Source organism: Aspergillus stella-maris (genome assembly GCF_047715825.1).
Source record: "Aspergillus stella-maris strain CBS 113639 unplaced genomic scaffold BDV14scaffold_5, whole genome shotgun sequence".
Lineage (NCBI taxonomy): Eukaryota > Fungi > Ascomycota > Eurotiomycetes > Eurotiales > Aspergillaceae > Aspergillus > Aspergillus stella-maris.
In genome coordinates this window covers 674,408-696,693 of record NW_027396799.1, presented here as the reverse complement: position 1 = coordinate 696,693, position 22,286 = coordinate 674,408, and the positions used below count along the sequence as shown (strand labels likewise).

Below are 22,286 nucleotides of genomic sequence, written 5' to 3'. Positions count from 1 at the left end.
TTGATTTGGTGTGAGGGGTTTTTGAATATAGTGCCTAAGTTATTATATTGATGATCAGCATACCTCGAATCACCATTGGGCCTTTTCATATCTCATTTGACATAAGGTGTGGTGTTTGTGGTTAGGTCATGGTAGAGTGTAATTGAAGTCTCATGCTTCTTTAGAATAGAGTGGCTCCCCTGTACTTGTACAGAAAAGCAGGGTCTGGGTATCGCTGCTCATAGTGTTCATAATGTATGGGACATACAGTACAGCATTGCTGCAAAGAATTAAGCTCAAGGGACAACAAAATTGAATCATTTCAGACAACAATCAAAACTGAGATAGAAACGGTTACTCTAAAACTTCTGAAAGAGGCATAATGCCCTGATTCCGATGCTATTGCACACAGAAGCGACGCATCACCAACCGTTCCATTCCTCGCCTGAGGAAAGCGGACCTGAACACCCTACCAACTTATGGAAAATTGAAACTTAAACCTCCATAGATGACTTGAGTTCCAAGGACGACGTTTCCAGGTTGTGCGCCCTATTTCATAGATGATGAACTGGTTAGTTATTGTGCTACCGAGGGCTCTCTCCCTGGATTAGATTCACTCACCATATTATTAAGTACCGCAGTTCCCGATGGACCGGTAGCTGACCATGACCACCCATTGCGAGTGGACTCAATGTGGAAAGTCGAACTGCGACTCGCCCGTTCTGGGGTATCTTCCTCCTCTTCCTCTTCCTCTCCCTCTTCCTCTCCCTCCTCCTCATCCTCATTCTCTTCCTCGTCCAGCCCCAGTCCCGGATCCACTTCCGCTTCCAAATCCATGACCCGCCGCTGTGCCGTACGAGCCGCATGATCAAGTTCTGGCAACCGCGTCACAGCACCCTGGAGCTGCGCAGTCGCAGCGACAAGCTGGTCCTCTGCAGCCCTGATCTACTGTTTTGCTAGGCGAATCGCTTCCCTAGCGGTCTGGGCTGCCTTTTTCTCAGACATTGCCTTTTGTCTAGCTTCTTCCAATACGGCCTTTGCCTGATTTTGGGATGGCTTTTTGGTGTTTTTGGTGGATGCTTTAGAGGCTTCAGGGGTGTTAGATGTGGATTCGGATCTGGATTCGTCCTTTACATTGTGGTGACGGACGAGCGTGATGTTGGGAGAGGGGGTTTTGCTGTGGCCGACTTGGCTTGGGATTATTTCTTCTTTTCTGATAGTCATGGTGGTGCTTGCAATTGTTCGGTGGAGTTCAAGGCGCTTGTGAGAGTTGGATAATGAAATGCAGAGAGAGTGATTGCTGACGAGAGTCAAGAGTGGAGGTTGCCTCTGGTAGATCATTTAGGAGGGTACATGAGCCGCTCTTATATCATCGAGTTTTAGGCCTTGTTGCGACAGCTCTTGCATTAGGTAAGACTTTTTTCAATGGTCTTCACATACTTTATGGTGTAAAGAGGGGTGAAACTCACAATGGGGGCATGTGGATGAGTTGGTGATCAATGGAATAAATGGATGATCACCCAGACTATTCTCTAACTTGGTTTTCTTTGAGAAACATATAAACGTTGTTCAGTTTTGAAAAGTTGGTTATGAATCTGGTGTCAATGGAGCTCTGTGTTATAGTTGAAGGTTTGTTATGGCCCCTTAGTCCTTCTGAAACACTGTAGTGCTAACTAGGTCTTCGAGAAACAGAGTGCAAGCAAAATCCAGGTACCTTCTACCACACTTTCCGCCATCGGCATCGATTACCTCACTTGGGATTCCACGTCTATCAAATATCAAGATTGGAAGTTTTCTTTTGAGAGAATCTAGAACTGCCTACTCAACGGTATGGCGTGTAGGCTTAACCTTTAGGATTGACGAGTGTCTTTGTAAGTGAGATATAGTTTCAAAATCTGTTTAGACCTTTTAATCATGCCCAAGACGACGAATAATGGGTCGCTGGGGTTTGTTGTTTTCGCATAGACAGGACATTACTAAAACACCTCTGGCTATTTTAGATGTTGGTACGAGGCATCGCTACGAGTGTGCCTGATGAAGGAGCTGGAATACGATCACAACATCAGACCGAGTTTTCATTCCAATGACAACTACAGTAAATCCGAGCATGATCAAGCAAGGAAACAAATAGCCGTCCAAACCAACGAGATCCCCGTAGAGCCAGAGATGATAGTCTGCTATTTGTTCAACAGAACCAGACTTTCCAACTAGATACCCACTTAATAGTTATAGAAGACCCTATTTCCCCTTGAATCAGTAGTCGACCAACTGCGAGAATTATTGATACTGAGGTTCTAGCCGAAGAAACCGTTAAGAAGGCATTCGGCAGTTGCAAGTCTTCGCACAGCTTGAAGAATTTGGCACAGGAGTTTGCCGGCTTGAATGTTCAGGGTGGGAAAGAACAAGTTCTTTAAAAGGGTGAAGAGCCTGATAAGACTGTCACAGGCCAGATAGGCTATGATTGTGTCGAGGGCGCCCGAGCAATTCGAGGAGTACTGCTCCAGTCCACGGATGAGACAAAGCTGCATGCTTGGCTGTCGAAGCGGGGGGGACTATGTTTGAGGTCCGTAGAATAGAAAATCAAATTCGATCCTGGTATTATGTTCAACGTTGAGAGTGAGATTACAAAGGGCTATAGATACAGTGTAGATATAATCCATATTCGCCGAGCGGTGCTCCTAGATGCGAACGGACCTATTCATTTCACCCCGGTTGTCCGTGGACTGCTATTGGGATTCTTTCTATAGGATTGATGGACTGGGATTAAAATCTATACCGGGATAACCTACATCAACCAATCCCTCCTCCCACTAAACAAATCCGCCCTTTCAAGCCTCACCCATTGCGTGCGATGCCAAACCTTCCACGTCACAAAACAAAGAATAAAGAATACGACGACGATATAGTTCATGAAGAAATCCTCGACGCTCCACGGTGCAAACGAAGTCCACCCCTGGAAGAAAATAAAAAATATTGAAACCACCAGACCCGCGTAGGCGCCCCATGGCCAGAAGGCAGCTCTGTATGGGAGGGATGAGGAAGGAATGTTTTGCAGTGCCATGGCTTTGCGGACACGGATGTGGCAAAGACATATTGAGGCCCCTTTTCGTGGTATTAGTATAGACAATAGTCGGTCAACGGGAAATAGGGAGATAGATGAACTCACATGTAATAAAGGTTGCCACACCAGTCATAGACGTAACCCAGGTATACACCTTCCCAGCCCCCGAAGACAAATTAAGCAGAGATAAAAACCCAATAAGATGAAAAGTGATCAACGCGACAATAGGGACACCATTGCGCTTCAACGTAAAAAGAAAAATTCTCGGCGCAGCATTCTCCTTCGCGAGCCCATAAAGCGTCCGAGATCCAACATACATGGCACTATTAATCGCAGAGAAAATACTCACATGAATAAGCGCATTGACAACATTCGCACCAACGTCAGAGCCCGCGCGCTTAAACGCAATTACAAAAGGCGAACTGGCTGTCTTAGTCGTCCGCCCGAGTAGATCAGGATCATCAGAGGCAACAGTAAGCGTGAGAAAAAATATCCCACCAAGAAAGATAACCAAGATTCGCCAAATGACGCTCCGGACAGCCTTTGGTATATCCCTGCTTGGATTGTGCGATTCGCCTGCCGTCAACCCGATCATTTCTGTTCCGCTGTATTGGAGCGCGGCGAAGACGAAAATTTGGAACACGCCTTTTACGCCGTTGGCAAAGGGGCCTGGGTCGTGATAGTAGTGGAAGCCGATTTTGTGGTCGCCAATAATACCTGCTGTAATGAGGATTGCGCAGAGGAAGAAAGCGCCTATGAATATGATCTTTGTAAGGGACAGCCAGAATTCAGCTTCGCCGAAGGCCCAGACGCCTAGGAGGGCGAATGCCATGAAGAAGGCCCTAATTATATCAGCAGAGAGCTTAAGTGTAATGTATATGGGCAGGTTGCAAACCAGAAAACAAGTGTCCATCCCCATCGTGGCATAGCAGTATCCCAGTATGTCAGAACCAGCCCAAGGTTATCTGTAGATGGAATAGTGCGTCAGTTGACTCCCGAAGCACATGGGTGAACATAAAATCAATACTTACTATACTCCGCCATAATAATACCACACCAAAGAAAGCAATAGTTCCAGCCAAGAGCAAATCCCCAAGCCGGATCAATAAACCTCGTGCTATAGTGGGTAAACGAGCCCGAGACGGCGATGAATGCTGCGAGTTCACCAAGAGACTGCATGACCGTCCACAGCAAGCATCCCAGGGCAGCAAAGCAGATGAGAAGGCCGGCTGAACCAGCGGTAGATAGTCCTGTCCCCATCCCCATAAAGTAACCCGGCCCAATTACGCCGCCGATAGCCATCATAGTCTGCATCATGTAAGTACAACCGTTCATTGTGTGCAGTAGGGTAGACATACCAAATGCCGCTGCTTGAGACCACGATTTAATTCTCCAGGAGCTACGTTGGCCGCCTGGGTGCCCTCCTGGACTGACTTGGTATCATCCTGGCGCTCTGCGTCGTGCTTCACCTCATGATCGGTACTTTTAAACGGCGCCATAATAGCAGTAAAGTGGGCGGAGAGCGGAAATCCTGCAGTAGGTGGTCTGATACTGTTTCCTAAACTGACAGGGCTCTTGCAGCTTTTAAAACGCATACACTTACCACGGCTATTGGCTCTACACGGCTAAGTCTCGTCGGCAATTGACATGGATGATCTGACTCGGCTCTTGAAAGAGCATGGACCCCAGAGATAAGAAGCAGGTGCTGTCCAATCGGTGATCAAAATACGCCTATAAAGACGATACTATTATAGCTGGTCAAGCATTATCTAAGTAATTTCGAGTCATATATGTCTGCGAACAGAGATCAGGTCTCAGTTTTGCAATCTATTACATTGAAATAAGGTATTTCCACCCGTTGGCATCAGAGTAGATGAGCTGTCACAATATCACAGGAATATCAGCGGTGTGATAAATCCAGAGACAGACTCAAATTGCCTTCCGCGACAACATTATCATCCCCCGTTGCCGTATCTCTTTGTCTACCGTCATTATCTATCGCATATCGCCACATTATAGTGGTCGGGCCGAGTCACATCTGGGCTCAGTCAACCTAATCCTCCTGCAATTCTTGGCTCGTTGGGCGATTCAATTGACCCGCCTCGGGTGCACTTGAAGTGTCCCGTCTTAGGTGAGTTCTGGTTTCAGCGCTGACACAACAAAGGAAGTGCCGCATTTGTGGTCAAGGGTAGAGGAGGTATTGGTGATAAGGGTAGACGCAAGGTGTTAAAGGTTGATAGACAATATTCTGCTGGAACATATAACCATACTGCCAGGCAATCCAGGCAAAGCCAACTGTTGGTATATGCGGAATGCTTTGCTACCTTGTTGAGCGTCAAGGGAGAATAGAGCCGAGTGAAGATCGTCTATCTGTTGTATATCTGACTCGGCTCAATGGAGGAACATGGGCGAATTTATCTTGACAATCTCAGAACTCACGGCTGTTCCAAACAAGTTGGGTAGCCGCTCTGCTGTCGTTAGTCTGAATATTCCCGTTGTACAGATTGGTATCATACCTACCATGGACTCTGTAGGAGAATGTTTACAGCCACTGGGTACAATTATTGCCAGGTACTCCCGTACTACGAGCGAGCATGATGGTAGCTTGCGGGAATCCTTAGCCAGTTACGCAAGCAACATTTTGATTCAAACGGCTCTCTGTGTCTTAGAAACAGTCGGAATACACGGTCAGCCATGTAACATACATTATACTTCAACCCCATTCATGATTTGCATGCCTGCTGTGTACAGCTTTCACACTGCGAGTGTAACGTGTAGGTAACAGGGGTACCATGACTCACGTGTCTTGTATTACGGTCGATACCCCGTTAACCGCGAGTCTGCCCATATTCAATGGGACCAAACTTTTGCAATTGGAAATCATTCACTGGTATACTTTTTCATTCTTTCCATTGAAGACAGTGGAGACGTTGCACGTTGCCTACCATGGCGCAACAACTCCCGCCAAAGTGTCCGCAGATGCCCCCATTGTCTACAAGTCCTCGACGGAGAGAATGCAGAAATGGAGCAGAGTCCCGTCCCAGCCGTCAAGACGGAGAGCCCAGAAGAAGAAACTGACGACTCCGAGTGCCCCGTTCGAACCCTCTATGAAGGAACCTCAACTTGGAAATGCTGTATCAACTGGGTGCCACAATTACCTAAAGACCAATCATCATAAGACGCCGTATTTGTCCTTTCAGAGCATGGCATTATTGGCTTTGTACACCGGGCGTCTATTTTTCTATAGAGTATCCCTGCTGTACCCATTTTATCAAGCCTTCGTTGGTTGGGAATTGAGTTACAGCCAAGCGTGCAATAGAACTCTATAACCTCTGCTACACAAATCCGCCTTATGTATTACCTGTAATATGCATCCGAGAGTACTTGCCACTTATTGCGGGGGTGTTCTTCAATTGCCTGCCACTGCGCCACTGATCGTACTGCTGGTTCCTTTGCATATGACCTCAGGACCCCAAGGGATTTCGCTGAGAATGAGGTGCGGGCACCAACCTAATCAGTTATAAAGTGCCATGTCTGCTGGTTGCCATGACGCGCTTCAAGGTCAGACCACCAACCGGTGCCTCCACATAGAGCTATCCTACTTAGGTATTGAGGACGATTCTTCCGGTCTGAGCCGAATATGCCATCTCTATTATCGACGAAATCTGACAATCCCGAGTATCGCGACTGCTTCAATCCAAGTCAATATGCGTCTCACTCCAGCCGTCGTCACCGCGTCTACGCTCATCCCGCTCGCAGTATCCATACCAAATGTCTACATCGAGGGCAGTCAGGTCCACCGTAACTTTGGATCCCACAATGGCCCCGACGCCGGCTGTCTGCGCAGCTGCACCCCTAAGGAGCAGGCCTGTCCTATGAACATGGTGCGTTCAGCCTTCAAGTACTATATGAATCAAGAATGAACTAACATACCTGTGTCTCGATTCATAGGACGCAACGAAAATTGTACGTTTACCCCTCCCAATCCAACCGAAAAATCCCATCCTGCTTTATAGAACGAGCGCGTGCAGTCTTGGATAGGCGTCGTACATGCTACCTCTGACCTCTCCTCGCTTCCCTCTAGGGCGACTGCTGGACCTGCTGCCTAAGACCGCAGAAGCAGCAACCGCAACCGCAACCACAACCACAATCGCCCATCCACAAGAATGACGACCGTGATGTTCTCGTTGGGCCAGAACGTATGTATATCAAACAATCAATAGCCCATCATCTGCGCCGTCCAGCTCAACCCTGATTTGTTGAAGTAAACGCCACTAATGCGCAAATCGTTTAGAGAACTGCGACCTACAGCCAGGTGAGCATTGCTGCAACTGGGAAGACTGCGCCCTTTGCTGTTCTGGCGATTGCCGCCAGATCTGCTCCCCCTATCCCTGTGAGTATATTTGCGGGGCTTATGAATGGGCATAGTATAGCCCATATTTAGGCTGGGACTGGGAGAGATCTAGGGTAAGACCGTCAGGACAGGTGCTTGTGTTATGCTCACTCTAGGGATCTTGCTTTCCATGTCCATAGGTCTGGGTAGGTAACAAGGAAAAGTATCAGTGAATTAAGTTTTGCGTTCCGGTCCCTCCAGATCCATGTCTCTATCCAGAATCAGAATGCGAACTATTTTTTTTTTTTTTTTCGGAATCCCATGCCTCAGACATACTACCTCTATAGGACCGTTGGACTTGGTACTAGCATTCAACTTGCGCTACGTATTGCTGCAGGAACGTAGCTACTACTGCAAAGACGGCCCTTGTCTCACCAGCACTCGCCTTAAGTAGGTATGGTATCACGTCAGCACCATCAGCCTCAAAGGAATGCGAACCCAGTGATATCTGTGGGGTATACGCCAGGAAGCTTCTTTACATTTCTTTGCCGATAAGGCCACCGCGCCAATTGCAATATTGGATGCAGGAGATATCCTCTGGGACGCAATAATGCATCAAGGTGTCTAAACACAGATGGAGGATATGGTTGCAAAGTGGAATAACAGCGTCTCGTTCACCTCTTGGCTTTGAATAGCGGTGAGATTGATCTTGGCGATGATCCTGCAGGCTAACTGAGTGGATCATCATATCAGGCACGGCTAGGCAGATTCAGCTGGAGGCACCAGTCAGCTGGTACCTAGACTGTCAACGCCCCTTAAAAAACAAACTCATGTCCTGGGGAACCCAGCAGAAATATAACCCCAGATTCAAAATGCCTCCAGTCAGAAGATCCAAAAGACTCCGCCAATCGCCCATTGGGGTTCCATCTCCCGGACGACGCGACCACAACCCCAAACAGTCGGGCGGAAGCCCTAACACACCCCAGACGCATTCCAAGTCAAAGAAAGCTGCAGACAATCCAAGCTACCTGCACTGCACACCCACAGAGATCACTCACGACACAAACATTTACCTCCGTCTCTTCAATCTCCCCCGAGAACTCTTCGACGAGATCATCTCCCACCTAACCCCAATAAGCACAGCAAGTCTAAGCCTAACATGCAAGACGGCACTAGGCGTTCTCGGCACATCCTCATGGGCTCACACTGGACCAAGTACAAGGCCATATTACCAACGAGACGGCCTCTCTCTGCAAGCGCTCATCCAGAAAGATAACCCGGACTTGACGCTCTGCTACATCTGCAATGTCCTCCACCCGTCTATGAAGCCACCTGCTGCGCATCGCATGACGAAGTGGACAAGGCGGTGTTTGGGGTCCGGCGCGTTCATGGATTATTGGCCTTTGTGTGGGGAGGGTGGGTATCATCTTGCGTATGAGCATATCGAGGAGGTGTTTGCGAAGAAACCGAAGGGCCCCTCTAAACGGAAGAAAGGGAATTCGAGTGCACTACTGGCCAGAACGCTCCCAGTTGACCTCTTGAAGGGCGACTTTACGACGAAATTATCCACCGGTGGTGTTAAGGGTAAGGGCAGTGGTAGCAAAGTCACCTACCGTCTCGCCTCATCCGCATACTGGATAAACGACAACTTGGTTTTAAAGCAAGAGCATCGTGTCTCCAGTGCTACGCCGAAATCACCCCTCCAGGCCGGGACAATCACATCCCTCCCCTTCCGCGTATGCGCCCATCTAACAACCTCCACGGCACCAACCCCCGAGTCGCAACGAACAAGTCATCACGAACCAAATGGCTCCCTCCTAACACGCGCAATAGTCTCTGCATTCCCCGTAACTCGAACAGGAGGCCTCTCCCCCGAAAACCCAGATACATTCCGCCCCCCCTGTCCCTCCGAAAAGCGCCAGATAGATCTCGGCTCAGGCAAAAAAGATTTTATCTGGGCGTGTCGCGCCTGTCCGACGAAGTTCCGAGTCACTCACAATCCGAGTATCGGCGAGCTTGTCGTTACGGCATGGCATTGTTTTGGGAAGGGTCCGCCGCAGGCGAAGAAATACTGGAAGTGGTTTGTCCGGAGGGAGAATGCGGTTTTGGGGCCGAAGAATCGGAATAGTGAGTATTATGTTTTTGATAAGAGCGTTCCGAATTTTTTGGTCGAGTTGGATGAGAGGGCGGGGACTTTCTTGATTTGATATCTTGCGTTTGCTATTATGATACCTACTTCTACCTACTTTTACCTACCTACCGTGCTTTAGATTCAGGGGCATAGTATGAATTGCGTGTTGTCTATTGTCTAGGTTGATGTAATTGTATACCTACGAATTTTGTACTACTCCATGCCCCGATCTTCCAGCTAGTAGAGAACTATTGATTGGTTTAGATGCGACGAAATCCCACTAGGTAGACATCCCTCGGTAGGTGTGCTTACATGGAAACTTAGAGTGTTACTCGATAATAGATACTCATGAGACACCAGGAGGCTCCATAAATTAGACTGTAGTTCAAATGACATCACTGCGTAAGCAGGAGCTAAATTTGATGCCGTGTTAAGGTTTGACTGCATTAAGGGAAAGGGTATGGGATATCTGCTAATAATATAGTTGCTTTTTGTCGCCTCATAACTGGAATATATTTAGCAGGTTTCGGGGTGATACTGAGAATCAGAAGATCTCATCCACCCAATTTTGGGGCTGAGAGGTGACATTGACTTCGAAAATCAAAGAGAGTCGTTGCTTCAATAGAGTAATGCGTAATTACGATTTGTCTATAAAAATTCCCCAAACGCCCGAGTTGAATCCAAAGTATCCATTAATCGTTTCTTTCTATCCCCCCTACTACATAACTACCTGCTTTATCCTGAAACGATATCAACAACAAAAATGAAGCTCACTACAGCCATCGGCTCAGCCCTCCTCGCCGCTTTGACTCTCGGAGCAAGCGCCAAAAACATCGGAACGGTAAGAGCATCTTCACCCGATTCAAGTAGATCTCAATAATCTCCAGCTAACACTTCCCGAACTACTTACAGCTCACCCTCGGCTACAAGAATGGAACAGTCGTGCAGATCCCCGTCGTGGATGAGCCTTGGTGCAACAAAATAACCGACGAGTACGTGTCCATAACCACTAGAGCCATATCAATTCTATGCTAACATTAGTACCCCTGCTCTTCCAGCACTAGTATCGTGCAATATGTCCAGCTAGATGCCGACTACGACAGCACGGGTGACCAGGAGATCACATGTTATCTCCCCGAGTATGTATCCAGCTTCCTCCTTGCAACATAGAACCTACCTACCTACCTACCTAGTAACCCGTCACGGGCATGGTATGTAAGGCAATGAATGTCCTGGATTGACTAACTCGATTCGTTCGGTTCACACAGCAAGCCCGGCTGCCATAGTAACACAGGGCAGTTCATCACGAACGCTCTGGACGACCGTTTCATCACTTGGGAGCCCTCCCGTGTCGATGATTACACAAGGAATCATGGCTTCCCGGTGCGTTCTGTCGACTGTTATTTGATGGGTTATCCGGGGAGGCGTGAGGGGAATCAGGAGTAGGACATGGGTTCTGCGCGGTGAATCGATTGTAGCTGTATCGTCCACTACCACTATACAGTGTGTCTACTTTGATATGCTCAGTGGCGATGGAGATTGGTTATGTTGTAGGTAGGTAGCTAGCCATGGAGATAGTTGGACAATGGAGTAAGTAGATTGCTGAGACTTAAGCGAAAGAGAATTAAGACAAGATGCCAGTGGTCAGGCCATAACAGGACCTACAGTAGGCTTATTCAACTCCACAACATCATTAGTTAATTGGAACGCGATGCACCGATTATTGTCATCACAAGGAGAAGGGAAAAAGGGCTCAGCCGCCGTCTGCGCGCCGCTGGCCCTTACTTCCAATGACCAACAAGTATCCCATGGAAGTCGACATAGCTCCCTACCATACCCTTAATCCACTGCTATCCCACCTCACAAGCAAACATCCAAAAAAGCTGATTGATGTGGCCGGTTAGCCATCAAGTATCTGGAGAAGTAACCGGACCTTGCTGGAATCTCCCTCCCAGCAGCGCGCGCCCAATCGTTCATCCATCACTGAACGCACTATCATCTCTGCTGGCCTTGTCGCGAGTATATGCGAGCGAGCTAGGGGTTTGCTTGAGTTTCTGCCTGCAGTCCCCTAGCGCTTGGCAAAGCCTTACAACCTTAAGGTTCAACGCGATATTCAAGGTGGAACCGTAGTACGCCGTCGCCACAGTTTGGCCTAGGTATTTCATTGGTGAGTGGTGAGTGGTGACCCTGAAAGGAGAAAGATGTTGCCTGCAGAGAAGGCGATCGTCACATGCTTACTCAATACCCATTCGAATTGGAAACCGCCATATGTCTCTGTCCCAGGAGTTCGTTCCTAGTATCTCTGATGAACCGGATGATGGAATCCCATCGGAGAACCCATCAGGATTAGACCGTTTCTATTATTTCAGATTGTTGATAATGAGTACCTACCAGCTAACTTCAGTCCCTGTACTGGGCCCTCATCAGATTTTTCCCGACAGCACCACCAGTGACTATCAGTCTATCACACTCCTGAGTACTGACCCTCATGAGGCTGGCGGGGAGGGAATTCCGTTTCCGTTTCCGTTTCCGGTTCGGGGAGCAGGGGCCCGTGGGCCAAGGGCTGGTGGTTCTTGGTGGACTTGCTGTGGTTCTACCGTGCCGTGTCTGGGAGTTACCATACCCACTGGGCCACTGCCCACTACCCAGGGGGATACTGAGTTCTGAGTCCTGAGTCTTGAGTCCTGACTCTGAGGGAGGGCTGTTATGTACAAAGTAGTGGTTACTGGATACTGGTTGGGCTGTTCTCGGGGTCTTGGTTTGAGAATCTTTTGGTAAGATAGTGGTATATTGGTATATTGGTAGTGGTATAGTGGTATAAGACAAAAGAAAATATTATTTTATGGTACATCGACACTCCAAACGCCATCGCCATGCTATGCAAATTGCAATTGCAGGATGCAGACACAGACAGACACAGACACAAACACGCAAAAACATAGGCATTCCCAACCGGGTCAGGACAGGCAGTAGGTTAGCCCAGGTATAGGCAGGTAGGCCAGCATCAAACGGCCTCCCTAACCTTCGCCCCCCCAACCTCGCTCGTCTGCGTAACCTCAATAACCTGATGAATGCCCATCCCCAACTCATCCCTCGGCGGCGTCGACGCACCACCACCACCATGTCCATGTCTCCCGTCCCGTCCGTGTCCATGCCCACCATGCCCAGGCCGTACATTCTCAGTCGTCAACCGCTCCTCAGAACTATTGTCATGGTGCGTCTGGATAGTCGTCACCGTCATCGCAAGTTTATCGGGTCGGAGCCGCCCCGCACTATCGTCCATCGAGCCGAGCGGGTAGACGTGGTCGCGGCCCGACAGGGCGCCGGGGAGACGAGACCCAGAGCGTCCGGGGAAAGGGGAGGGTGTGCCGCGGGTATAGGAGGCGTCGTGGGAGGAGCCGAGCCAGTGCCGGAGGAGGGGGCGGAGGGTAGCGAGGGAGCCGGCGGTGATGCCGAGGCCGGATTCGATGTTTGACCAGATTGCGATTTCAATTGTTGCCCCTATCGGAAACTATTAGTGGTTGGCATGGGACGTATAGGATTGGGAAACATACAGAGGAAGTCCTCATCACGGAAAGTCTTAACGAACGGAATCCGGACAATAACAGCGGAGGAGGCAATGCAAGCCATGCTCAGAATACCAACAACAGCGAACTTCGTCTGGCGACGCATATGCAGTTTCGCGACGAGGAAGATAGGCAGGATACCGACTGTAAAATCGCACAGCGCTGCGAAGGCACTATAGACGTAGGTCATGTTGATGACGATCTCGATGCTGATGCAGGAGCCCTTGATGTTCGGGTCGAGGGCGGTGCGCGTCCAGAAGTACTCGAGTGGTTTACATTGCAGCAGCATGATGAACATGAAGACTAGACCCGTGAGGACGGTGAGGGCCATGACGGTGTAGAGGATCCAGATGTGGACGCGCTTGACGGTGATGCGGAGAAGGAAGATGCAGACGGAGATTTTGCAGCCGACGGAGGAGAAGCAGTAGGCGATTTCGCAGAGCCACCAGTACTTGTCTTGTTAGTTTGGGATAAATTGATCCAGAGAAGTGCAGTTCATACCTCCATCGCAGTGACTCGTTGATCAGCAGTCAATTCGGCGAACTTGTGGCCCGTACCGTGGAGGGTTCCTCCGATCATGCACGCCGAAAACATGGCGTACATAAGCTGGATGTTCTGTTAAATCGCAATCCGATATAGGGTAAGAAAGGTGTAGTACCATCGCAAGAACCATCACTGCATCGTCCCATCCAAACGCCTTAATCACGAACCCGCGAACATAGCAACGTAGAATAACAGCTACAGCAGCCACAGACATAAAGACCGAGGCGACGGTCTTGACCGCCAAAGAGCGGTCATTGTCCTGCAATGGCATATTGACAGATGATGGCCTCAAAATCGAGTCATGGCCAAGCCAACAAAAAACGCGAGACAGCGGGCGGCTGCTAAGTCTTATAAGAAGGTTCAAGACTGAAGCATTGACCTCGCGCGCTATTCTCAGAGTCAGGTCCCAGCGGAAAGGAAGACTGCAGCCGAGGGGGAGACTAACTCCAGTTAAAGAGCTAGGCAGGCCAGGAACCACTCGGTGCTTCTATAAGCAGCTAGACATGACAGGTCCTGATGCCGATCGACTCATGACACGGCAGAGGAGGGGAAGTGGTTGGTCCGCGGACTGGATAGACTCACGGCGCCCCAGATGACGGGTGATTTGCTCTGTAATCATGTTACAGAGGAAGCAGGTTAGAGGTTAGAAAAGGTATGTGGGGACGCGTGGAAAATTCGTTCTTGTTTCTCGTTTTCTGGGAGGCGTTAGTGGCGAGAGTGTCTCTGTGGAGTCTGCTATACCCACTTTCCTTCGCTACATCTCATCTCAAATCGGTAGCGAGCTTCTCTCTGACTCTGCCTTGCTGACCTCTCAGACGCTCGGCTAAATAATCCGTTGTTGATGGTATTGATTGTTGTCTTAGGTGCATAAACGAGTGAGCTGTCGTTTAGTATACTGTACTTGTTGTAGTGGAAGTTTAGAAGACCCCTAATATTATAGCAACGGTCGCACTGCAACACCAAACTCCTGATTGTGTCAGAACTGCCGGTCCGAGCCAGGTTACAACACTTTCTTGACATTAAACGTTCCAGGCCTCCACGGACCCTGCCCTGGGCAACCAAGGACACCCGCGGAGGACACCCCTGACAGGGCTCCTGGCCGACCAAAGTACCCGCTAAACGGCATTGGGCAGTAGATGTGTATGTTACGGTGTAATGACTCGTAATCGCGGCCTGCTGGATCAACAACCTTTGGGTTATCCTGCAGGGGAGATAGTGCGTGTATCAGGATGAAGGATGAAAAGGGTTAGCCAAGCCTTGGAAGGATTCTATAGGTTATCGATGCTGCAGTGAGCACGTGGAGGGATACTTGGATAAAAGTTCCATTGTTGTCTGACCTTCAAGACTTTGTAATTGTTGTTTTGTCGCTGGAATGTGAGAATGTCCTTATGGTTCTGTGGCTGAACTCTGCTTGAATGCCATGCACCGGCTTGTTCTCGACCCACGGTTCGTGAAAAGAGCAATCAGAGCGATATATCACATTCAAGACTGATCTCAATGTGGTGCATGATCTTTGAATCCTTCTGACTTGGCTCTTCTTGAAGTTCACCGTCTAACTATCTGATGCTGCTACTCGTCGTGCCTGACTCAGGGAAAAGTGGTCAGGTTCCAAGTAACCTCATAACCTGGCTATCTGGTCCAGATTCGAAACAACGAGTCAGTTGAGTTCCGCTAACGGTCCCAACAACCAAGATCTGGGAATATGAAACAATCCGGCCGTGGAACGTCTGACATGTCTCGATTCAAGCAGAAAATGAATCTCTGACATCATACGCACTGAATCGCCGATTTATATGCTTACCCTCATGCAAGCACTATAATGATTATGATATATGCAGATAAGACCGATAACCCAGCTAAATGGCATGGTTGATCATGCGATAAACATGTATCCTCGCTCGCAATCACAGAGCTCAGCTGAACTGCAAACTAAGCTAGTCCACACTAACAACACGCCTGGTAGCCTCCGCTGAAGCTTAAATCTCGGCATTCAGATAACATCAAGGACCTCATGCGCTGACAATTGACGACTCACGATTCACGGGTGGCCATAATAATGGGTCAGTTGGGTTTTTCGGATTCCTCCGAGCGTCCGAGTGTCTTTGGTTCTTGCGGGATATTCTTCAGCCTGTTCAGGTTCCTGACTCTTGTCTTCATCTCGGAACAAGTCTCCTTGTGGAAGTTTGCACGAGTAATGGGACTTTTAGACTTATGAATTCCGGCTGACTGAAGTCAAAGAAACATTCTGCGTGCCCGTGGTCGTTCTGTTGAGTCCTGGTTGGAGTTCGACGCCTGGGCTATTATTATCAGACACAGGCAGGGGGGTTTGGCCTAGTTCATTTTAGCGAAGACGAACTGTATTTGTAAAGGCTTTTCGTGTCTAGTAACCGCTAGAGTTCCTATCGGTCCCCCGTGACCTGGTGGGAGGGACATTCTACGTGTGGGTGCTGTTGGCCGCCTCCCTTAGTACGTAGGTACGCCGAAAATATATATCACCAACATGTTCCGCAGAATCCCAGCAGAGATTATCAACCAAGTACTTTAGAGTGCCTAACCCAATAACCAAATATTTCAGCCATTGGAACGGACTAAAATTGTATGAAGTCTTTGGGTCCAATTTAATCAAGCTGTTCAGTGTCCGCAAACCACCATAAGTTGTCAGCACCAACGCCTCCCAAGTATACACGACCACATCGGTAGAATAGTCAGCATTTCACTCATGGAAACCTCTCTACATCAAATCAAGCTGATTCCAAACAGACACATACGACCACAGGGTGTGGAGAACAGGGCTTCCCGTCCGCTCAGCCGTACTTAAGCCACACGCCGGCTGGTTAGTAGTATGGTGGGTGACCACATGCGAATCCCAGCTGTTGTATGTTTTTGCTACTATCTTTTTGCAATGCATTGACGCTTTTTTCGGTGTTGTTGGAGTAGATGGTCACTGGTAGTGGTAGTGTTGGTGTGCTGTATATTTTAGGGCAGGACGGCGCCATCGCTAACCATCTCATGAAAGCCCGCTAGAATAACCTTAGTAGAAGAGCAGGATTACCCCGGAAATTGAAACAATTCCACTATTTGAATCAAGTTTATAGTCGTTGTATATACCGGTTCTCCAACCTGCATGCCTCGATTCCGAACCTTCTCCCAGGACATACATACCCAAAACCCTTTTCAAACTCCCACCTTCAATACAGCCCACTGTAATGCCCAGTACACCCCTACATAGACACTTAATCTCGGACACGGCACACAGAGCCATAATTTACGTTATTAACCACCAACCCTTGGCCCTTGCACTCGAACACGAGTCCACGACCCCCAGGAGGCTCAGGAGTATACAGGAAAATTCCACCGAGCCCCTCAAAGCTCGAACCGTTAACCACCTACCTACCGGCCCGTATGGCCCTATTTAGTAGTTAGTACATTTCCATAGGCTGTGGCCAAGACATGCTATCCCGTCCCGCAGGCCAAAGCCCACAGAAGTGGACCATCCACGTCTCCTGCAATCTCCCTACGACCGAACCCCACAGGTCCAAGACAAGACAGCTAACTATTGACAGACGTGCCGATCATGGACAGATGTCAGGCTGGTGTTAGAGTAGATCGTCGTTGGTGTCGGGATTCGGACTCCGTTGACCAAGAGTACCATAGGGGAGAAGGTACTTTTGACATCGGAGTGGCGGTAGGTAGGTAGGTAGGTAGGTAGGTAAGAGATCTGCGTTGGGTCGCTGCTCGTTACTCGCTAATCGCTATGTAAATAGGATTCTTACTGTGGAACGTGAATATACGAGCCGTGGGATCTAGCCGAGGGTTAGGTCTTTGTAAATCGCTTGCTTCTAGGTACGTGGATGGTGGATGGGTGTAGCCGAGGAAATAGGAAACATGTTGCGGTGTAGAGGCCTTGAAGCGTTATGTACACCATTGATGGGCCATTGTTCAGGTCCAAAGGGTCCAACTTAAAGAGTAAGACTATGTGGTCAACTTAAGCGTGGGAGGTAGGGCTCTTCTACACTTGATCTATCTTGTCTTCCAACAATTAACGAACGGTTTTCTTGTGAATGTCAAGAGGCTCGCGAATAGCGGTTCGTATTGTCTCTACTAACCTTAATTCCGATATTAATCTATCTACCTCCCTAATCCTATATTGCATATTGTCTCCCAGGCCCAGCCCAGCGATGATCACCACAGCGGAAATATAGACCCGGTCACTATCGCCTTATTGCATAACCTAGCCCTTGTCTCAAGCTACAGAGTATCTACGTTTCCCACATGACCCTTGCCACCGGAATTGACACCTGTCTAGGAAAATGCAATAAACTGCCTTTTGAATACGAACTATGGACCTACTATGGACTCCATCTCAGGGAATTTTAACGAACAGTGCAGCCGAGATCCCCCGTCCCGTCGTCTTCCCAGCAATATACAAGAATTACGGAGCACAATCTACAACAACAACCCAACACAGATCCATCAACGAACCAACCACTCCTTCTCCCGTCCAAACAATCTACCATCCACCCTATCTCCCCATTCCGGTGGATCGTCTCGCACCCAGACACTCGCGATAGCCAAGTGATCGACTATATGGACCCCGTCCCTTTGGGCACCATCGACCGCCGCAATGACAGCCGGTGATCCGCCAAAGCCAGATTGTCCTCGTCCCTGCTCGGTCTGAATACTTGGTATCTCAGACAAGATCACCGCATATGTCTTATTACCCGCCCACAGAACTCCATTATTGCGTGGGACTTGCACGATGAACCATTTGCCGACGGGATTGTAAGACCTATCAGAGTGGTCCGAGCTAGTGACTTGAATCGCGAAGCCGTGCTCGGTGCCAGACAGGGATGGCCTTTTGTTCTCGGGGAACTTGAACACGAAGCCGCGATAGTGCACAAGGAGGCCCAGCGGCCCAGGACCATGTTCACTGAAGGGCGCTGTCATATCAGCGGAACCCTCATCGCGCCCCCAATATGCGATCCTTGCCTTTCTGTGATTGAGCAGTGACCGCGGTGCCCACTTGTACCCTCTCTTCTCGAGACGGGGATAATAATTGAATATCATCGCCGTATCGAATTTTCCGAGCATGAGAAGAAACTTTTCCATTCTCTCCATCCCTGAAACTTCATCCGGTTTAGACGGGATCTCAAGCAATTCACCGACAGGGACATCAACAATCGTAGCAAGACAGACCGTCTCATCCGCCAGCCTTGACGTCTTCCGTTCCGACAACGCAGCAGCAAGAGGCTTGTAAAGCGTCCACTTCATATCCGGTCTCTTAAACGTATTCTTGAACGCCATCTCAAGAAACGTATACTGCAAGATAAGCCGGATATTCGCGAATTGCGGGAAAGAAAGGTATACGCCCTCCCTCTCCCTCTCATTAACATAAGCATAAAGTCGATCCTTAAGGTCATGAATCTCAACAGACCGGTCCTGGAACTGGAAATAAAGCAATTTGGGAAGGAACCCCTCCTGATGCGTCCACAGCCTCTTAAGCCAATTCGATTGATAAACCCGCGCAATCACATCGAGCGGATGCGCATCAGACCGAATCTGTTGCAGCCAGTTGTCCAATACCAAAACGGCTTTGGCATTACTGTAGACGTGCCGCATGCTTGCGATGGCTTTATCCTTGCGCTCTTTGTGCGAGACGGGGAGGCAGAGCGTATCCATCCAGAAACCGATCCCGTCTGATAAGTAAGGGTTTGATGGGACGGGTTTGCGGCCCTCCCAGTGCATTGCTTCGACGAGGCGCTGGATGCGGTCCATTTGACATTGTGGGAGGGTGTTTGCGCGTGGGTTGCCGTGGCCGTCTGCCCAGCTGTATCACATAGACAATATCAGCGACCATACTAGTCACCTAACTATGAAGAGAAGGGTGTGAAAGTAACTTACACATGCGAAATAGCCACATAATCCGGCTTCCTCTTCCCCTCAAAATGCCACTCGACAGACCAAACCTTCTTACTGCCCTTATTCCACAGCGCGATGGGAATAGCGCCCTTTTCTATAATTCTGCCAACTGCATCATCCCAGTCCCTCTGCCCGCGCTCAGGCCCAAGTTGCGCCTCGAACTCAATCTGTTCAGGACAGTGGTGCCCTGTTATAGCGTGTTTAGTAACGTACATCGACGCATCAAACTCGTATAGACAGTGCTCCGGTATACAGTTCGCATGGTGATCTAGTTCTGTTCCTTCCAACCCAGCTGAACCCGGTGCAGCGAGGTAATACACCCCGTCGATAGAAAGTTGTTTTAGTGTTGTCGTGACGTCCGCAATGCACCATTTCGCGTTCAGGCGGCGCGTCAGGATCTTCGAGCGCGCGTGTAATGGCCAGGGGATACCTCCTGACTCAGAGGACGATTCTTTGTCGCAGACCTTCAGTGCAGTCTGGCGGAGTGTATTCGCGAGGGCAATGATGCTCGTTGAGATTTCGTCGCGGACGGGCCAGGGGCGCGGATGGCGATTGAGTAAGGGCGCTTCGTCTTCGCAGGAATTTGACAAAGAAGGAAGCGAGCAGAATTGATCGAGGATCGAACCCGCCGTCTCGAAGATAGCATTCAGCCTCTCCCAATCTTCACTTAGCTTATTCCTTCTCTTGATATTCTCCGCCCAAGTCACCAACAACGCCGGTAGATTCGATGTATCCACAACTCTAGCCCTACTCCCCATATCCGGCTCATCCCACTGAAAAGGGCGCAAAAAGTCCTCTGTCGTGACAGGCACCTTCCCAACCTTTAGAACATCAATGACAAGACCGAAGAATAGCCATGTTTGAAAGAACTGCTCGACTTCTTCGTCGGAGCCTTTTGTATGAAACCCGTTAGGATCGTGGGATGCGTCGAGGTGGGTATTGTCGCCGCCGCGGAGGTTCGATTGCGTCCAGCCTCGGGAGGAGGGGAAGGTGTGGAAGCCTTCGTTGAAATACCATTTTTCCCAGGGGGTTGAGTAGGGGATTGTTATGTAGGGGGTGCTGTTGGTGGGGGGGAGGGGGAGATGGTCCATTTGGTCGGGCGATGTTTAGGCCGGGAGTAGGTCGATGCTGATACGAGTGATTAAAGGATTTGACATATAATATCGAATCGAGCAATTCCAAATTGTGACTGTACTCCAATGAGTTCAAAAGCAGGGTTGGGGCCGAGGGTGACTTAAATAGAGAGTACGACCCGGCTACCTATCACCCAAAAGACAAGACAAGGGCTGTTTGCCTGTTTAATATTTCAATCCTTTCAAGGGCTGGCTAACCCGCTGGCTGGCTGACCTGGGATTGCAGAGGCAGTGGCTGGCTAGCTGGAGCGGGGTGAGGTAGGGCTGGCTGATGTTCGTGGCGCGTGGGGCTCGAGGGTAACACGGCATGTACAGGTATCCAGTAATAGTACGCGAACATAATGCATGAACCCATGCGTGGTTGTCAGATGGCTCTGAAGCAGGGATGCTGCATTGGATGTTCTCTCCATCGGATGCGAGGTAGGTAAAATAAGCGAGCTGTCAAATGGCCTGGTTGGTCGGGAATGATTGGAAAATAATGACCTGCCTCACCTCAGTGTCCTATCTATTCTATGGCTATCTATTAGTATTGAACTACAGAGTTCAAACATCAAAAGTAGTGCTCGGATGTTCCAAGGAGGACTCCTGTGCCTGTGAAGTCCAAGGGTCCATTGAGCAAACATGGCCATAGCACCGAAGCACATCAAGGCAGGGACCGAATTATTCGCCAGGGTGTTGCTAGTCCAGTTCTATATTCTATGGGTCCGCGAAGGAATTTCAGGTTTCCCATCCTCCGGATACTCCTCGAAAGCCTGATAAAGTTCATGGGCGCTTGTGAAGCCCTGGGTGAAACACTTCTCCAGAATACTCCCAAGCCAGACGCCCTTTGTAACTGGGAAATATGATCGTTCTGGCCATCCGCAAAAGCGCATCGATTCGCTTTGGTCCTTGTAGAGATCGGCAGAGCATGGCTGCGCAGTAATAAGTGCGTACATGCATGTCCCCAACTGCGCTATATCAGTCTTTACCGTGCGTCATCGATGGATCTCTTCAATGATACTATTTGGCTCTTTCGGGATAAAATCATGCATGGCTGAAATCGAAGAGTTCGGGCCAGAGGTTGTCATCCAGAAGGAAGTTTCTCAGAGCGACGTCGTCCACGTAGACATTCTGCGCATGTATCTGAGCCAGCGCGCGGGCCATTTGATGACACTATATAAGAAGCGCACGGTGAGTGAATCGCCTATGCTTGAACGAAAAGTGGAGGAGATCTCCATTTCTCATATAGTGGAAAATAACATAAAGGGTTGGAAATCCAAACATTCCAAAACGCAGTCGACATCCGCTGGCGGAGCAGTATTAACCCAACGATGAACCTCCTGCTCGCGTCTGAGAAGCGTATTTCGATTGCTTCTCTTTATGACCAACGTTCGTCATCAATTCAGGGAACCTTCCCGGCAAATCCATTATTCTCGAACACCACCCCAACACCACCCCAACTCCACCGAATCCGATGACTCTTGTCTTGTGTATCGGCTGTCCATTCAGCAAGTAGAACTGTGGAATATCCATTAAAACGTTCAGAGGAGGGATGTTAACATATAACGAGTGAGAATTAATAACAGATCATGGACTTGAAGGAAAACAGCGATATATTCTTTCGTCTCGAAGAATCCTTTCA

General features: G+C 49.2%; 7 protein-coding genes across 7 annotated transcripts; 3 read left to right on the top strand and 4 right to left on the bottom strand.

Moving 5' to 3' along the window:
• Positions 1 to 456: 456 nt before the first annotated feature.
• Positions 457 to 1,203, bottom strand: BDV14DRAFT_196270 (uncharacterized protein; the record flags this gene model as incomplete). The annotated part of the gene is made up of 3 exons (XM_073772410.1): positions 457 to 528; positions 601 to 919; positions 983 to 1,203. 3 exons carry the CDS (start codon positions 1,201 to 1,203, stop codon positions 457 to 459), a joined length of 612 nt encoding a protein of 203 aa, XP_073632421.1.
• Positions 1,204 to 2,764: 1,561 nt separating this feature from the next.
• BDV14DRAFT_210529 (amino acid permease/ SLC12A domain-containing protein) lies at positions 2,765 to 4,539 on the bottom strand (the record flags this gene model as incomplete). Its single annotated transcript, XM_073775914.1, has 5 exons — positions 2,765 to 3,081; positions 3,146 to 3,882; positions 3,936 to 4,005; positions 4,072 to 4,348; positions 4,399 to 4,539. 5 exons carry the CDS (start codon positions 4,537 to 4,539, stop codon positions 2,765 to 2,767), a joined length of 1,542 nt encoding a protein of 513 aa, XP_073632420.1.
• Positions 4,540 to 6,747: 2,208 nt separating this feature from the next.
• On the top strand, positions 6,748 to 7,149 carry BDV14DRAFT_196268 (uncharacterized protein; the record flags this gene model as incomplete). Its single annotated transcript, XM_073772409.1, has 3 exons — positions 6,748 to 6,924; positions 6,992 to 7,006; positions 7,057 to 7,149. The coding sequence occupies 3 exons, from the start codon at positions 6,748 to 6,750 to the stop codon at positions 7,147 to 7,149; spliced, it is 285 nt and encodes a 94-aa protein (XP_073632419.1).
• A 1,096-nt stretch (positions 7,150 to 8,245) lies between these two features.
• On the top strand, positions 8,246 to 9,580 carry BDV14DRAFT_196267 (F-box protein; the record flags this gene model as incomplete). Its single annotated transcript, XM_073772408.1, has 1 exon — positions 8,246 to 9,580. One exon carries the CDS (start codon positions 8,246 to 8,248, stop codon positions 9,578 to 9,580), a length of 1,335 nt encoding a protein of 444 aa, XP_073632418.1.
• Positions 9,581 to 10,267: 687 nt separating this feature from the next.
• Positions 10,268 to 10,674, top strand: BDV14DRAFT_196266 (uncharacterized protein; the record flags this gene model as incomplete). Its single annotated transcript, XM_073772407.1, has 3 exons — positions 10,268 to 10,345; positions 10,417 to 10,496; positions 10,563 to 10,674. The coding sequence occupies 3 exons, from the start codon at positions 10,268 to 10,270 to the stop codon at positions 10,672 to 10,674; spliced, it is 270 nt and encodes an 89-aa protein (XP_073632417.1).
• Positions 10,675 to 12,278: 1,604 nt separating this feature from the next.
• Positions 12,279 to 14,249, bottom strand: BDV14DRAFT_165957 (putative integral membrane protein). Its single transcript, XM_073767403.1, has 4 exons — positions 13,729 to 14,249; positions 13,572 to 13,676; positions 13,059 to 13,521; positions 12,279 to 13,005 (listed from the first exon to the last, which is right to left on the bottom strand). Exons 1-4 carry the CDS (start codon positions 13,882 to 13,884, stop codon positions 12,509 to 12,511), a joined length of 1,221 nt encoding a protein of 406 aa, XP_073632416.1. The 5' UTR covers positions 13,885 to 14,249; the 3' UTR covers positions 12,279 to 12,508.
• Positions 14,250 to 17,853: 3,604 nt separating this feature from the next.
• Positions 17,854 to 20,788, bottom strand: BDV14DRAFT_165955 (uncharacterized protein). Its single transcript, XM_073767402.1, has 2 exons — positions 19,515 to 20,788; positions 17,854 to 19,440 (listed from the first exon to the last, which is right to left on the bottom strand). Exons 1-2 carry the CDS (start codon positions 20,621 to 20,623, stop codon positions 18,087 to 18,089), a joined length of 2,463 nt encoding a protein of 820 aa, XP_073632415.1. The 5' UTR covers positions 20,624 to 20,788; the 3' UTR covers positions 17,854 to 18,086.
• Positions 20,789 to 22,286: the final 1,498 nt, after the last annotated feature.